Raw genomic sequence first — 17926 nt, 5'->3', positions numbered from 1 at the left:
GAGGGTTTTCAGGTGTCGGAAATTTTTTCCTCAAAAAAAAAAATGTCCCAACCCACATTTTTTTCAGGCCGGGGGGTATGAAAATCTTTAAATCAATTTATCTCCGGAAGTACGGCTCTAATCGAGATTTGAAGGGTTTTCAGGTGTCATAATTTTTTTCCCAACCCATATTTTTTCAGGCGGGGGGGTATGGAAATCTTTAAATTGATATATCTCCAAAAATACGGCTCTAATCGAGATTTGAAGGGTTTTTGGGTGTCAACATTTTTTTCATAAAAAATGTCCCAACCCACATTTTTTCAGGCTGGGAAGTATGAAAATCTTTAAATCAATTTATCTCCGGAAATACGGCTCTAATCGAGATTTGGAGGGTTTTAGGTGTCATAATTTTTTTCCCAACCCATATTTTTTCAGGCGGGGGGTATGGAAATCTTTAACTTGATATATCTCCAAAAATACGGCTCTAATCGAGATTTGAAGGGTTTTTGGGTGTCAACATTTTTTTCATAAAAAATGTCCCAACCCACATTTTTTCAGGCTGGGAAGTATGAAAATCTTTAAATCAATTTATCTCCGGAAATACAGCTCTAATCGAGATTTGGAGAGGTTTCAAGTGTCAGAATTTTTTCCTCAAAAAAAAATGTCCCAGCCCACATTTTTTTCAGGCTGGGGGGGTATGCAATCTTTAAATCTATTTATCTCCGGAAATACGGCTCTAATCGAGATTTGGAGGTTTTTAAGTGTCAGAATTTTTTTCCTCGAAAAAATGTCCCAACCCACATTTTTTCAGGCTGGGAAGTATGAAAATCTTTAAATCAATTTATCTCCGGAAATACGGCTCTAATCGAGATTTGGAGAGGTTTCAAGTGTCAGAATTTTTTCCTCAAAAAAAATGTCCCAGCCCACATTTTTTTCAGGCTGGGGGGTATGAAATCTTTAAATCAATTTATCTCCGGAAATACGGCTCTAATCGAGATTTGGAGAGTTTTTAGGTGTCAGAAATTTTTTCCTAAAAAAAATGTCCCAACCCACATTTTTTCAGGCTGGTGCTTATGAAAATCTTTAAATCGATTTATCTCCATAAATACGGCTCTAATCGAGATCTGGAGGGTTGTTAGGTGTCAGAATTTTTTTCTTAAAAAAATTGTCCCAACCCACATTTTTTTCAGGCTGGGGGGTATGAAAATCTTTAAATCGATTTATCTCCGGAAATACGGCTCTAATCGAGATTTGGAGAGTTTGTAGGTGTCAGAAATTTTTTCCTAAAAAAAATGTCCCAACCCACATTTTTTCAGGCTGGCGCTTATGAAAATCTTTAAATCGATTTATCTCCATAAATACGGCTCTAATCGAGATTTGGAGGGTTGTTAGGTGTCAGAATTTTTTTCTTAAAAAAATTGTCCCAACCCACATTTTTTTCAGGCTGGGGGGTATGAAAATCTTTAAATCGATTTATCGCGGAAATAAGGCTCTAATCGAGATTTGGAGGGTTTATAAGTGTCAGAAATTTTTTCCTTAAAAAAATGACCCACCCCACATTTTTCAGGCTGGCGGGCGTGCCCGGGGTGGGGAATGGTGGGGTAATTGGCCACCTATTTTATAAATAAGATTTATATTTTAACATTTACAAAATTATGATTTAAAATATTTTGATTTCTTGATAACTTGATTTGAAGGCAAAATAACTTCATTTCATTAAATAAGGGCACTGGAAACCTTTTATTGCTCAAATTCCTTTAAGATGGTGCCTGAAAATTGCTCCAAGAAGGTGCATGAAGGTACAAACTTTTTGATAAAAAAAAATTGCACCACAAGGGTGTAATTTTTTTTTCAAAGTGGTTCATGGAGGGTTAAAAGAAGAGGGTAAATTTAAGGGTGAAAAAATTCATCTTCGTGGTGGAAAATAGAAGAAAAAGCTTTTTATTGAATATTTCTGGTGTAAAAATAACATCAAGGTGGTGCATGGAGGGACTAATGAAAATGAAAATTGGAAAAAAAATGAATCACGCTAAAAATTTGGAGGCGCGCATTTAACTGAACATTTTTGGTGGAAAGTTCGCTACACTGTGGTGAATGTAGATGCAAGGTTTATTAATTTTTCTGGTGCATAATTTGCATAGTTCTGATGAATGCAAGCTTCATTGAAAATTCATGGTGGATTTGCAGCATTCTGGTGCATGAAGAGGCAAAGCCTGAAAATTGCACCACAAAGGTGCATGATGAAACAAACTTTCCTGAAAATGTTTGGTGCACCGTTCTGGTGAATGGAGGAGCATGCTTTATTGAAAATTTATGGTTCAAAATTTGCATCGCTCTGATAAATGAAATGAACGGAAAATTTCTGGTGGCACAAGCTTTATTTAAAATTAAGCTGCATTGAAAATTTCTGGTGGAAAATATGCACCATATATACCAAATATGAACGGATGGGAAAGTTTTTCGGAAAAATTTTGGTCTTCTGCTGAATAGAGAAACAAATTTTAATATTAATTTCTGGTTTAAAATTTGCACCTTTCTTATGATTGGAGGGAAGCTGGGTTATTGAAAATTTATGATGAAAAATCTGAAAACAGGGGTAAGCTTTATTTGGTGGAAAACCTCCAACATTCTGCACCAATCAGAAGATTGGAGAAGAAATTTTTATTGAACATTAACGGTGGAAAATTTGCATCGTTCTGATCAATTTAAATTTTCTGGTGTACAATTTTATGGAGGCAAGTTGGTATTGAAAATTCTGGTGTAAGATTTGCAACAATCTGCTGCATGGAGAGGCAAGCTGAATTTAAAATTTCTGAGGTAAAAATTGCACAGTTCTGGTGAATGGAGGGGCAAGCTTTATTGAACATTTCTGGTTGAAAAACAACAACGTTTTGGTGAATAGGCGGGCAACTTAAACTTGCCTTCCGAGAACCTCAAGGGTATTGAATTCTGAGGACAGTTCTATAAGAAAAGATTTCTGGGGATGATTCCATGAAAATTCGGCGAATAATTTCTAGTGAATCCTGCAGATATTCCGAGAAAAACCTCAAGGATATTCAATTCTTATGACAGTTCCAAAATATTTCTGGGGAGAATTCAAAGTAAATTCTGTGGATAATTTCTAGTGCATCTTGTAGAATACCGAGAAAATCAAATTTTGAATGATATTCCAAAGGGTTCTGAGGTCAGTTCCAATGTGTTCTGAGAAATAATCATAAAGAGTTCTAAATATAATTCCAGTGAACTTCTGAGAAGAGTTTCAAAAGAGTTCTTAGGAGAGTTCTAAAAAATCCAAGAAGAACCTCAAGGATATTGAATTCTGAGGACAGTTCCAAAGGATTTCTGCACAGCAAAAAAATATGAATTATAATGGTGATGTAAATATTCATGTATGCTAAAATTGATGCATGTAAACTTCCTTTTCACGTAAACTAGCAATTTGCAAGATATGTTGCTTGCAAAGATGGAAGATTCCAAAGAAATAATTCCAGAGGACTTCTGAGAAGAATTTCAAAAGAGCTCATAGAGTTCTAAAATTTTCGAAAAGAACCTCAAGGAATTCTGAGGATGGCATTTTTTGCAACTATACAATGATTAATGACAGCTTTTGGATTCCCTAATTGAAAAGTGGGTAATAGTTTGCCATTGAACCTTGGTCTATTGTTGTCTTACTAAAAAATCGACTACGAATCTTCTCTGAAAAATTCAATTTGGTTCTTTAGTTTTGTAAAATATATGTCGATTTCCATACATAAAGGGCTTTGTTTTCTGAGAACAATGATATTTTTTTCGATCTCATTTACATCCATCTCGATTTTTAAATCAAGGTTTAAAGCAAAATAATCACTTCACTGTTTGGCACAAAACTAACAAATTGACAGCTCAATCCCATACAAAGTACCACCGAGGGGCGCTAAGGTGGTGATTTTTGCTAATGTAATCAAACTTATTTAAAATAGTTCCAGTGCTCCAAAATCGATGAAATTTTGGATTCCGGTTCCATTTGTGATGCAGATTACGAATATGCAATTACCTCAATACCCCTAAAGAACCTAATTCATTTGTTACCATTGTTAGAAAGTTACAACTGTTTATGTGCGTTGTAATAAATTCGGGTTTGTCCTTTATATCATCTTTAAAATATGTTGAATGTTCGGCATCTTTTTCTGTCACCCCGACTGGCGGTACTTTGGGACGGTTCATCATCGGCATCGTCGATGGGATTAAATTACCAATTTCCATTCGCTTTCTGAAAGCAGTTTAATAAAAAAAATAAATAAAATTAGTTAAATTAAACCGTAGGGGAACAGAGGTGGGTGACAGCACTTTGGAGCACTCCCCATCCCCAGATTAAATGCACCATTGGAAAAAAAATTGCCCCTCCTTAACAAGATTCCTGTGCCACTCAATTGTGACACATTGAAAAAGGTCTCCATTTTGGCAACATAGATGAAGCACAGTCAACTCTCCACAACTCGATGTACACTAGCTCGATATCGAGTTATATAACCACAGTAAAAATAAGTGTCATGGCTACTGCGATAACAAATTTGTATGGGATAGTTTTTCTTTAACTCGATAATTCTATGACTCGAGCTGTAGAGAGTGCACTGTAGTTACGTTTCCAAGCACGAGATCTGTCTTTACTGACATTGGTTTACATTAGGAAAGTTTGGAATCACTTTGAAAAAGTTCAGACGGAAAGAACTGAATAACTTGAGAAAGCTTAGGATCACTTTGGAAAGTACTGGACCATTTCAGAAAAAAAATACAACGTACATAATAACTTCGAACAGTACTGAACGTTACAAAAGTTTTCAATCACATCGGAAAAATTGCAAACACTGGATCCGTGTATTCAGCTCATAACATATTTATTACTTCAGAAAAGCTTGAGTTCAGTAGGGAAAATGTTGAATCACTCAAAGATAGACTCACTTCCGAGAGTGTTAAATTTTCTGGACTGATTTAACACTTTCGGCAGTAATGTCACGACTTCTTGAGAGCGTCTAAAACAAGAACATGATATAAACGTAAAAAACACTGAAACAGTAAACGTATTCCCTATTAAGGTTTCCAAAGGTAACATCAATTGTAACAGCACAAACATCTCTTGTTCTTATTTCTCAGATTTGCGTAGCGACGATTGCGTTACTGACACGCACACATGCTCAAGGAGTTTGGTATTCCACTTTTGCTAAAAGCAGTAAAGGCTAGGTTCACGAGGTTTCCTAGATAAAAGTTTCCGTTAACTTGTACGAGAGCCAAATGGGATGTGCCATTTTGCATTATTCTACATATATTTTTATGGTTGCTGTTCTTTTATGCTGGCGATTGATTTTTGTTATCTTAACAGCAGTCATAATTTATAACTACTCAAGATATCACAAATCCACTACCTCTAGAATAAATTGAACAGCAACGCAGAAACCAAAATGGTAATGATTTGTAAAAAGTTAGAGGAATCCTGAGTAAAACGCATAAAGCGAATCCATATTTATGTATCTTTATCTTTTGTTTGTTTATTTTAACTATCATCATCTCCATAATCTTTTCCTTATTTAGCCTAGTACTTGGGACTTAATAAGGAGGCTTCAAAGAAAGTCCATTGTCCATTGCGCCATTGCTTCGATTGGCGCAGTAAGAGCTTCATACGGCGGAGGTTTTGATTTGATAACAAACTGGTAGTTTTGGGAACTTTGTTTTGCCCTTGAATGTTTAGGAAAATTATAGAAATTGTTCAACGTTTTTCTTGAAATTAGGAGAAAGTCAAGTATGATATGATATATCATATGGTAAACATTGGGTGCGACTACTTAGCTCAAATTTTAGAAACACAGCACTGTTTAATTGTGAAAGTATTTCTGTTGATTCTATGCGATGCGCATGCAGCGTGCTTAATATGATGGAAGGGGGAATGCGGTCCAATTCAATTTGCGAAGGGCATATAAAAGTCCGTATTTTCGCTCGAGTTCTCGATTCGATTTTGTTTCGTTTTGTGCCGCCGTTCCCATTGCAAGACGAGAGCGGATTCCGCCGCTTTTCACGCCGGTGAAGGATGTTGCCAAGCTGGGTGCTGAACTGGCAAAACACAAGCTGCTGCCTCGCTTCAAGCTTTGCAGCATCGGTACCAAAATCATGTGCTCCAGCCTGGAGGAGTACAAACAAATAGGATGTTTCCTGAAGAACAACAACGTGCACTTCTTCACGCATGATCTGCCGTCGAGCAAGCCACTGAAGGTGGTTTTGCGTGGATTGCCGTCGTTCGAGGCGACTGCGGTGAAATCCGGGTTGGAGCGGTTGGGGCTCAAGCCTGAGACAGTGTACCCGATGAACCGGCGTCCCAACCAAAACACCAGCTTCCGTAATCAGTTGTTCCTGGTGCATTTCACGAAGGGATCCACCAGTCTTCCGGCTCTGAGATCCAAAATCCGGGACCTGTTTCAGGTCATCATCAGTTGGGAGCATTACAAACCCCAACATCGTGATGTAACGCAGTGTATGAACTGCCTCTCATATGGCCATGGCACCAAAAACTGCCACATGAAGACAAACTGCGGCAAATGTGCTGGAACTCACTCAACTACGTCCTGTGGGCAAGTCGATGACATCGAGCCAACGTGTGTCAACTGCGGTGGAAACCACCAAGCCTCCAATCGCGGATGTCCCAAGCGAGTGGAGTTCATTAATATCATTCGGAAGGTCACAATCAACAACCGGCTCGGTCGCCTCCGTAATCATCGTTTGCCTCCTGTACTCACGGAAGTCCAGTACCCAGCTCTCCAGCCCCGTTGACATGTTCCGAACCTAGCCCCGCTTCCACTCAACAACCAACAAGCCAATCCTGCGAGTATCCAAATGGTTGCCAACAGTCGGACAGTTCAGCATCGTCTCGCTGCTGCTGCGGCCCAGCCAATTCCAGGTTCATCCACCGCCCCTGGATTATCATACGCTGGTGCTGTCTCAGGTGAATCTGTCGACGATTCTCCGTTCACCTCGGAGGAACTTGTGACGCTCGTGGCCGAGGTCATCATCATCATGCGCAAGACTCGATGTGAACAGCTTCATGCTGCCTTGTCACTCGTCACCACGTATGGACCGTGAAGCTATAAAAATTGCAAATTGGAACGCTTGCTCACTGACGAACAAGCATAGAGAGCTACTCGATTTTCTCAACACCAAGGAGGTCGACATTGCTATCATCACCGAGACGCATTTGAAGCCCGAGCTGAACGTATTCCTTCCCGACTTCCGGCTCGTCAGAATGGAAGGTGGAGGAGTGGCCATCGCTGCAAGACGGAACATCAGTTGCCGGCTGCTACCAAACTTCCAGCTGAAAACAATTGAAGCCATCGGAGTGGAGGTGAGCACATCACTTGGCCCAATCACCATCATCGCGGCCTACTGCCCCAAGCAAACCAACATCAGGGACGGGTCATCAGTGGCCCTCCGCAAAGACATCATCAAACTCACCCGGAGGAGCGGGAACTTTATCATCGCTGGCGATCTGAACGCAAAACACCAAGCTTGGGGCAACGGTCGAAGCAATAGAAACGGCATCATCCTCAATCCTCATCTTCGTAAGCAACATGGGACACAACATCTCGCAACCTGTGGTATTCCAGGAGCTGAGCTCGGACCACTACCTGGTGGTGGCCGAAGTTGGATCCTCGGTTAACCGATTCGAAGCATCCCGGCGCAACTACCATCGAGTCAACTGGGTGCAATATCAACACTGCGTCGACACAACCATCGACTACGATGCCCAACCGGGGACGTCCGAAGATGTTGACCGGTGTCTACAAACCATCGAGGAGGCGATTTCCCGGGCCAGCCCTACCAAAGATCTCATTAGACTCCGTAACACCATTCGTAGGCAGTACCACCGTACTGGCCTGCCTAACTTGAAGTCCAATCGATTAACAAAGATCATTCAGGCCAGGATGGTGGATTTCAGAAATAACGATTTTGCTAGTAAGATCCGCTCTCTCCCAAATTGTGCTAAGCCCTTCTGGAAACTTACAAAAATTCTTAAAAACAAGCCTAGGCCCATTCCACCACTGACCCCACTGGATCGTGCCGGCGACCCAGTGATTCATCTGATAACTCCTGAAGAGAAGGCTGCCGCGATAGGTAATCACTTCGTCAGCTCCCATAATCTCGGACAAAACATCGTCAGCCTCAAACAGCCCTCATGAATCTGAGGTTGCTGAAAATGCAACCAATGTTCTTCAGATTCCTAACATTTTTCCAGAGGAATCCGAGATCATGGCTGACGAACTGTTGGCCTATATCAAATCATCTAAAAACATGAAGGCCCCAGGTTTCGACAACATCCTGAATCTGGAATCCAAACACTTGAGTTCCAGATTCTACAACCATCTGGCACTGATTTTTAATCAGTGCCTCGAACTTGGCTACTTCCCCTCGCGTTGGAAGTCATCTAACATCTGCCGATGAAAACAACTTGTTACTTGAGGAACAGTTTGATTTTCGGAAAGGTCGTTCGGCCGTCCACCAGCTGTCTCGAGTAACAAACATTCTCAGACGGAACAAGTTTGTTTCGAAAACATCTGCCATGGCGTTGTCGGACGTTGAAAAAGCGTTCGACAATGTCTGGCATGATGGCCTGGTGTTCAAATTGCAGCAGTACGGTCTTCCAATCTTCGTAGTGAAGATAATAAACAACTATCTATCAGACAGGACGTTCCGAGTCTCTTTGAATGGCATCACATCGGATGCTTTCAACATCGGTGCCGGGGTTCCACAAGAAAGCATCCTTGGCCCCATCCTATTCAACCTGTTCACCTCCGATACGCCGGCTCTCCCTGATGGTGGATCGTTGTCTCTGTTCGCAGATGACACATCCTTCGTCTACAAGGTAGGCTCTGACAGGCACACTTCATGAGAGGCCTAGACGTCCTGTCTGAATACTTCAGCAGCTGGAAGATCCGTATCAACGCGGCAAAGAACCAGGTCATTATCCTTCCACACTCTAAATCTCCCAGACTTGTTCCGTCGGAGAATAACAAGATTTGCCTAAACGGCACAGTGGTGGAATGGTCCAAAGTGGTCGTGTACCTCGGGCTAACACTAGACAGCAAGCTTCTTTTCAGGGAGCCCGTTGACAGAACGAAAACCAAGTGCAACATCTTGATAAGATCGTTGTATCCACTTATCAACAGGAAGTCAACCCTATCCCTGAAAAATAAGGTTGCTGTCTACAAACAAATCATCCTTCCTGTAATCGAGTACGGGATGCCAATCTGGGAGAGTTGCGCAAAATGCCATCACCTTAAAATCCAAAGGATCCAGAACAAGATCCTTAGGATGGTCCTAAACAGTCCCCCGCGGACTAGAAATTCTGAGATCCACCTCCTGGCTGGAATTCAGACAGTAGAAGAACGGAGAGTATTCATTAGAGTGATGCAAAATTTGAAATTTTCGCTCCACAACACTTAAACGATTCCAAATCGGATCTTGACTAACCTCTAAAAATTTGAACCCATTTGGTGAGAAACTAAGATGGCACAAACCATTTGAAGTTTGTATGGGAATTACTATGGTAAAGCCAACATTTTTGTTCATGTCTATCTAATAATTCACCATAACGGTATGCTTCAAAAGCTTTCAACTGAACTTGTAGAAAAGTTTCCCAGCTACAAGTTTGCTCACGACAACTTTTTGATTAAATGCAATGATCGAAAGTTATCAATGGTTCAATGCGCTGATGTCTTATGATCATGCTCAATCAACTGCTCATCAGGCAACATTGGTGTTTCTGAGGCGTTGAATAGGACACAAAAATCATGGCTACTATGTCACACTGCCAACTACAGTGTTGCCTGCAGAGCAGCTGCTTGATCATGTAATAAGTTTACCAATCTCTTAAATAATTAATAACTTTTTCCTGTCTCGTTTTACATAGAAACGATCTTCAGCAAAGTGGTAGCTGAGAAAATTTTCTTTAATAATGGCTAAGGATTTGTTTCGCAGCTCAATATGGAAAAAGACTAGAAGGCAATGAACAAAAAGTTGTGATTTGCCATAGTAATTTACATGTAAACTTCAAATGGCTTGTGCGAAGTCTGTTTCTAACCAAATGAGTTGTAACTTTGGGAGGCTTATCAGGACCCGATTTGAAACCATTTAAGCACTGTGGAGCGAAAAAGTCGAATTTTGCATCAGTCTAGTATTCATCCTGGAAAGGTTCAGAGACACCTGTCTGAGATCAAATCATCAGATCATACGTGATCTAGCACGATAGGTTAAGTTATACTCGTAGTTAGGTAGGTTATCACTTTTTTAAAATTCAAATAAAACACATCCCCAAAGGGGTATTCTGTAGACTAGTTGAAAAACGAAAATATTAAATTAGAATATCAAATTCAACAAAGATGAAGAGCCAGGTAGGCCAATCAATTGAAATGATAAATCAATGTACTGCCATAATCAACAGAAATAAACATAATTTTACTACTTTTACTACGGATTCTATGCGTTCCTCGTGTACGGCAAATGATAGTTCCGTTTAGAGTACGGCAGTGTGAAAATTGCATATAGAGAGTAGAAAGCGAGCTAGGACAACTTTTTAGGTTCTAAAAATTTATTTTGAAAACAAACTATTTGATTGCGTTGCGTTAAGTATGATTGGAGCCAATTCAGAAGGCTAGATTCCATTCCAATGTTTGGCAATTTAAAGAGTAATAATGGTATTGTTGGAGATAGGAATAATATTTGTAAATATCAATCCAATTAGTTAAGTGTTAAATTACCATTCCAAATTATACGGACTGTTATTGAATTGCGAGCAGAGAGAGGGAGAGAATTTTGTATTACGATACCGACCGATAGATAGCCGATGGTCACTGCCACAGTAGGAGATAAGGGACGAGCAAATTTATGTTAATAGTTCAGTTACAAAATACACGTTGAAGGAAACAATACCTACGTCGTCTGTTTCTCTGGTTGGTCGATGACAAATTTTTCTTGTGATCAGTGATTCGGTTTGGGCAGAATTCGTCTCGGTGCTAGTGATCTACTAGCGAAGAAAGTCCTTCTAGTGCGGCAAGACGTCTATCGTCAACATTGGTCCTTCGAACCGGATAGAAGGCAATTCATACCGAGAAAGCTTTCGCGGGGTGTAAAAGTGACCATTTTGCTTACCAAACGTGCACTGGCCATCGATGTTGCTGCCATTGCGTTTCGGCAAAATTTGCTATTCTGTGCGAACAAAGTGCGTGTGCGCTGTGGGGTATTACCAAGCCGGATGATCCTCAGTGGTGTGGAGAAGAAGATTATTTTAATCAATCAGTGCATTTCGTGCTTTTGCTTCGCGCGTGGGGATAATACCAAGTCGGGTACTATTCGGCAGCAGTGGGAGATAATTCGATTAGCGCATACGATCTTGTAACGGTATTTGGGTGAACGATAGTGGCTATCGCTTCTAGTGTTTCGATCGCGGGTGAAAAACACTTTCGAAACACTTTCTGCCGTCGGGAAACTGTTAGTGCGTGTATTTTGTGTGACGAACTAATTTGCGCTTGGCGTGCACAAAGGCGTGTGTTACTCTATTTGGAGTAGAAGATCGGAAACTGTTCCTGGCCATTTTGCATCGTACGTTGCCTTTGTATGGTGGTGAATGACCCTGCATCGCCATCACGCCGCTGCCATAATCAACGTTTGCTAGCTTCGCTTGGCGACGCTGTTGGACGTCATCGCTCACTGGCACCATTGGAACTACTTGGCGCAATTTAGCCGAGCCTTTTTGGAAAGCATCCGATCCCCAGGATTGCTCTCGGTGAGTCTGTTCCATACTAGTGCATGTGGCTAGCAGTAGCCGTGTTTAGAACATAAGAAAGTGGGTAGATTTTCTATTTGCTATTGTGGCTTGGTGGTTTATACGGCCACGAATCGAGTGGAAAACCGTTCTTCCCGCGTCGGGAAGGAGATATTTCGTTTGATTGTGTATCACCCTCGCCGTGTCGGTTCCGCGTAGAAACGGTTAGTTCGCGTCGGGAAGGATTTTTCGTTTCGATTAAACTACCGTTTCCGTTCGTTTTCTTTCGCGATGCCTGCTAAAGAGGAGAAACTATTGGCTGACCGCCTAACGCAGCGGGAATCCCGCAGATGACATTTTGCGTGGCTTAAATCCGTCGGATATCCTGAATTCATCTCGTTGGAGGAATGGTCCGTCTTGGCTCGGGCTCACTTTTGATCGCTGGCCAAAGACCATCATCGATCAAGAATGTTCCTCCACGGCATCTGAAGAAGGGCGCAAAGTTCCGATCGTGGCAATGGCCACTGCACAAACCAACTTCTGCGAGGATTTGTTTTCACGTTACTCTCGTTACAGAAAACTACAACGAGTAGTAGCATTCTGCGGTCGCTATCTGCAGCGATTGCAGGATCGCGCACAGCTGCGTCGTTCCGGGTCGGATTCTCTTACGTTGAACATGAACGTCCGAGATAAATCATCTTCCGTTCTACCACTGAACACTGCCAAGCTACAATACGCCGAACAACTACTCTGCCGTTTAGCACAGCGCGATAGTTTCACTGAGGAGCTGTCAGATCTCTCAAACGGTGACCGTGTCGCCAAGTCATCAGCACTGAAATGGTTAACACCGTTCGTAGATGAAGACGGTACTCTCCGCGTTGGTGGTCGTCTACGTAAGCCGCGCTGTCCGACGTGATCAAATATCCAATCGCGTTGTCCGCCAAACATCCGCTAGCTGCTCTGCTGGCTAGCAGTTACCACGTAACACTACTGCACGCAGGTCAACAACTCCTGTTAGCCACTCTTCGCCAGATGTTCTGGATCCTCGGCGGTAGTAATCTTGTCAAGTCCGTTTACCACCAATGCCACAATTGTTTCCGATCCAAGCCCACTCTAGTCCAGCAGAGCACAGCCGATCTGCCGGTATCGCGAGTTTCACCGACGCGTCCGTTTTCCGTGTGCGGTGTCGATTATTGTGGACCATTCTACGTAAAGTCTGCAATTCAAAAGCATGGCCCCACCAAAGTGTACGTGGCAATTTTCGTCTGCTTCTCAACCAGGGCTGTCCATATGGAACTGGTTAGCGACTTAACAACCACTGCTTTTCTAGGTTCACTCCGTCGCCTAGTCGCCCGTCGAGGAAAGGTCGTCGAACTCCATTCCGACAATGCAACTACCTTCAAAGGTGCTTCGCATGCCCTTAACAGGATCTACCGCATGCTGAAGGTCGGAACTTCCGATCGTGAACAAATTTTCGACTGGTGTTCATCCAACGAAATCTCGTGGAAGTTCATTCCGCCCCGGGCACCACACTTCGGAGGTCTCTGGAAGGCTGCAGTCAAATCGGCGAAGACACACCTTCTGAAGGCGATCGGTAATGTCAATATAGCTTATGAAGATCTTCTGACCTTATTGGCGCAAGTCGAGATATGTTTTAACTCTCGACCCCTCACACCAATTCCGGAGGACCCCACCGACCTTGACGTCTTGACTCCAGGAAACTTCCTACTTGGAAGTAATCTTCAAGCGGTTCCTGATTTGAATTGGAAGGAGACATCGGATAATCGCTTGAATCACTGGGAATTGACCCAGAAGCGTGTGCAGCAAATCTGGTCCCGTTGGTATCCGGAATACTTACAACAGTTACAATCCCGTGCATCCAAGGGTTGAAATCCACCTGTCACCATTGATGTCGGTGTCATCGTCATCATCAAGGAAGACAACGTTCCACCAGCAAACTGGCCGCTTTGGAAAATCGTGAAGCTTCATCCTGGAAAGATGGCGTCGTCCGAGTGGTGACTCTCCGCACAGCCTCATCTAAAGAAGTCGTGCGTTCCGTAGCACGAATCGCCTTACTTTCTTCGTCACTACCTACATCAAACAACTAGACAGGTAGAGCAACCCATTATGGGAGAACTTGCTCGATGCGCACCTGCGCATTGCACAGGTAATTGCAGGTCCAAGTATATATATTTGCCTTGAATGATCTACCTGGTGTTTTTTCTTGTTCCCGGTCTACTTCGAGGAATCTAGAAAAGCCAGTGGAAAATTCCATACGAACTGGACACAAGTAAATGAAAATTACTTTGACCCGCTTTACCTATTTTTAGGTTCCTGCACTATAGTGCCGAGATGAATGAAAAGAACTTAATTTTGGGTACTTTTTTCTAATCGTGTATGTGTATGAATGCACTCGTGAATTAACACACACCATCATACACAGGTTCCACTTTTGCTCAGAAGAGGCGTTGCCGTTACTGTCTCCTGATTTTTGGCAGAGTTGCCAGTCTTCTTGATTTGTAAGTGGATCTCCTTGTTTGAATTGTCAATCAACACAACGTCGTCAAACTTGTCGGCCATCTTAATTTCATACGCCATACTTGCAGAGGAACTTAATTAACAGTGTGAGGGCAATGTGTTTTTGGTAATGTTCTCCGTGGCCACCCGACTTAATATCACTCTATTTTGAACCACCTGAAAAACAAATTAAAGTGTAAAAACAATGCTAGATATAATAACAGAATTTTAATTATCACTCCGAACAGGGTGGGTAAAAACCTTACGCTGACTACGAAGCCTTCGAAAAACGTGTATCGGCAAGTTTGCAATGACATAGCTTAGCTATTTCTTGATGAATTTCAAAAATAGTGGTACCACTAGAGAAAAAAGTTCCCAAAATTGAGTTAATTTCACTCAAAACGTGGCTTCAGTGGGGCTTGGTAAAATTAAGTTAAAAAAGAAAACTTTATTATGAGAAATACTGATCAAGAATATTTTAGATTCTTTAGAATGGAAGTCAACGAATATATGACAACCAAAGTAAAATTGAATTTATTAGCATACATACAAAGCATTTGACAGAATTGATATCCCAATGCTGATTTTTAAATTAGAAAAAATGGGAATTTTGATGAAGCTCCTCCCCTTGATTAAGTCTTATTTAGTTGATCGCCAGCAAATCGTAAGATTCAACGAGAAAACACCCTTCTTTTTATTTTGTACATTAATGCCGTCTCTCTTATTAAAAAAAAACTATTAGAGTTCTTATATACGCTGGTGACATGAAACTTTTTTTAGAAATATGAAGCGATAACGAAATGAATGTGTTTTAGAATGAAATACATGTTTTTTACAGATTGTGTAGTAAAAGTTTATTGAACATAAATAATAAAAAAATGTAACCTCATAACGTACAGTAGAAATCGAAACAAACAAAATCTTCGTATTTTTTATGAGTGAAAGCAGAGCTCTTCCAATTAACGTGTGGTTTATTTGAAGGACAGTTTGATAATGGAACAGAAAAATGAAAAATCAAATAAGCAGGACTACTGAGATGGTATTAAACGATTGCTTCTTCACAGATAAAAATTCTGAATTTTAATTGTGATGTAAACATTCATTCATGTAAACTTAAATTTAATTTCACGCAACCGAGCAACTTGTAAACAATGTTGTTTACAAAGATGGGCTTTTGTATACAATATTTGCTACATTGCATGAAATGTGCCAGAACTTTACATGATATATAATGTAAACTTATATGATATATGACGTTCCATTTATGTGCATCATATTGAACAGAAATTTACACTACTTTTCGAACTGTGTGGCTTCCAGGTTCTTTCAATATCATCCCCTCTCAATCGTGTAACCCTAGACTCATCCGTAGTTCTTGAAAGCGTCCAGAGTCCCATGGCTTGGTGAATATGTCAGCTGCTGGTTCGCGAGTACCAATAGATTCCACTTGAATGCGTCCTTTGGCAATATGATCTGATGAAATGGTTCTTAACATCAATGTGTTTGCTTCGTTTCGTCTCCAAGTTATTCGCCATTCCAATACAGCCTCTGTTGTCATCGAATATGGTGACAGGTGTTTTCGGATCCTTGGCCTTCATATCTTCAAGTACTCCAGATAACCACAGGGATTCTGCAGTAGCGGCGCTCAGAGCTACATACTCGGATTCACTTGACGAAATAGCAACTGTAGTTTGCTTCTTGCTGCACCATGATACCGTTGATCCAAAAACCTTAAAGACGTATCCCGTGACTGATTTTCGATCTTCATTGTCGGCCGCCCAGGCAGCATCAGCAAATCCAACGAGCGGACGGTCGTCATTGCGTTCGAACTTCAATACAGCATTGGCACTTCCCTTCAGGTAACGAAAGATTCGCTTCAAGCACTGCCAGTGTGATTCTGTTGGTTTTTGTTGGTAGCGCCCCAGATACCCTAATGGAAAACAGATGTCCGGCCGAACGCACAGCATAATATACATTATACTGCCTAGTAGCTCCCTGTAGGGTTCTTCAGTTGGCGTCCCTTCTCATTGCAATTGCAGTCCCTTCTCCATTGGTGACTTAGCTGGATTGCATTCAGCCAGTCCAAAACGCTCCAAGACTCTTGCCATGTGCGCCTCTTGCGAAAGTTGAAGAATTTCTGTTTGCCAATCGTACGCTATCTTCATTCGCAGAAAGTGGCGTGCTTCTCCACAGTCAGTCATGCTGAACAAAGTCGAAAGCTTCTCTTTCATACGTGCGATGGATTCCAATTCCCTCCCTGCGATTAGCAAATCGTCCACATAGAGTACAACGTACAGCTTGTCTCCTTCTTCGCATCGTTTGTATAGGCAGTAGTCATGGCGGGACCGCTTGAAACCCATCTTGACTAGTTCACTGTTGAATTTTTCATTCCAGCATCGTATTGAAGCAATCATCCATACAACGATTTCAGCAACTTGCAGGTCATATTTTCTGGAGCCTGGACGCCTTCAGGAATATCCATATAGATATCCTCCTTCAAATCTCCATGCAAGAAGGCAGTTTTAACGTCCATCTGATGGAAATGGAACTGGTTGTGGACGCCTACAGCTAGCACAGTCCGGATGGTTGGTAACTTCGCCACCGGTGAAGTCAACTCCACAACGCTGCAGGTAGCCCTTTGCTACTAGTCGGGCTTTATATCGAGCGGCCTGGCCATCTTCGTCTTCCTTCACACGGAATATCCACTTGGATTTGAGAGGTTTCACGCCACGTGGGCAGGGCGTCATCTTCCACACACCGTTCACCTTCATGGATCGCAATTCGTCATCAACAGCCTCCAGCCATTTCATACGATCGCAGCGGGCTTCGATGTCACTGTAGCATTGAGGAGCATCTGTGGAATACGAGCCAGCAGAAGTTGCTCTGTAACCGGTGAAGAAATTTAACAACTTACCGGGGAGCTTGCGCTCCCGTCCACTGCGCCTCAACATCGCTTGTCCTTCGGACTCGAGTTGTTCTAGTTGCGAAGGGAGCGCTCCGGTATCATCCACCTCCAAAACGTCTGCATCATCAGCAATCGGAGTATTCTCACGTGACATCGGCCTCTCTTCAGGTGACGGTTCCATTGAATCACGAACGACTTCCCCCTCTTGCTTGTACGGTACTACAACGTGTTACAAACCCTTTTGTTACGCCCGCTCAGCCCACAAGTGACTCTAACCACACTCTGGGTTGGCTACTTTCCGCCGAGGTTTGCGAAATTAGAGGAAAAACCACAAGACAATTAATTTGATTACTGACAGGGATTTATTGAAATTTTGACCTAACGGTCCCTAACAGCCCTATCTCTTCCTATATGTAACTACTTACGGTTTCTTTTTGTGTGTGGTGTCAGTGTCGGGCCCGTCGATGAACGCTCGCTGATTGGTTCCGCAACGGATTGCACGATGTCTCCGTGCCTAGTTGTATCCTTGGCCTCCTTCCTTGCCGTTCGCGCCAATCGTGCCGATTGCCCCGATTGCGCCGATCTGGCCTCCCCGATATCTGGTGATGATCGTTCGTGACAATCGTGCCGACTGCCCCGATTCCACCGTGTGCGTCGATTACGCTGATTGTACGGATCGCAGGTTCGCTTCGTCCACTTATGTCAGCTTACCGTTTTTTGTATGGCAGTGACGACTCTGGTGGTTT

The 17926-nt window shown here is 42.2% G+C and overlaps 2 protein-coding genes across 4 annotated transcripts in view; one reads left to right on the top strand and one right to left on the bottom strand.

Annotated features, from left to right (window-relative positions):
• The window catches only part of LOC135707469 (uncharacterized), a 46128-nt gene that overhangs the window by 5737 nt on the left and 22465 nt on the right, over positions 1 to 17926 (bottom strand). The window lies entirely within an intron of this gene.
• LOC135707508 (uncharacterized) lies at positions 12276 to 13648 on the top strand. The gene is made up of 2 exons (XM_065229354.1): positions 12276 to 12651; positions 12714 to 13648. The coding sequence occupies exons 1-2, from the start codon at positions 12276 to 12278 to the stop codon at positions 13646 to 13648; spliced, it is 1311 nt and encodes a 436-aa protein (XP_065085426.1).

Source organism: Ochlerotatus camptorhynchus, unplaced genomic scaffold (assembly GCF_037179485.1).
Source record: "Ochlerotatus camptorhynchus isolate MF236.1 unplaced genomic scaffold, CSIRO-AGI_Acam_v1.1 ptg000313l, whole genome shotgun sequence".
Lineage (NCBI taxonomy): Eukaryota > Metazoa > Arthropoda > Insecta > Diptera > Culicidae > Ochlerotatus > Ochlerotatus camptorhynchus.
This window is presented reverse-complemented; position numbering and strand designations above follow the sequence as displayed.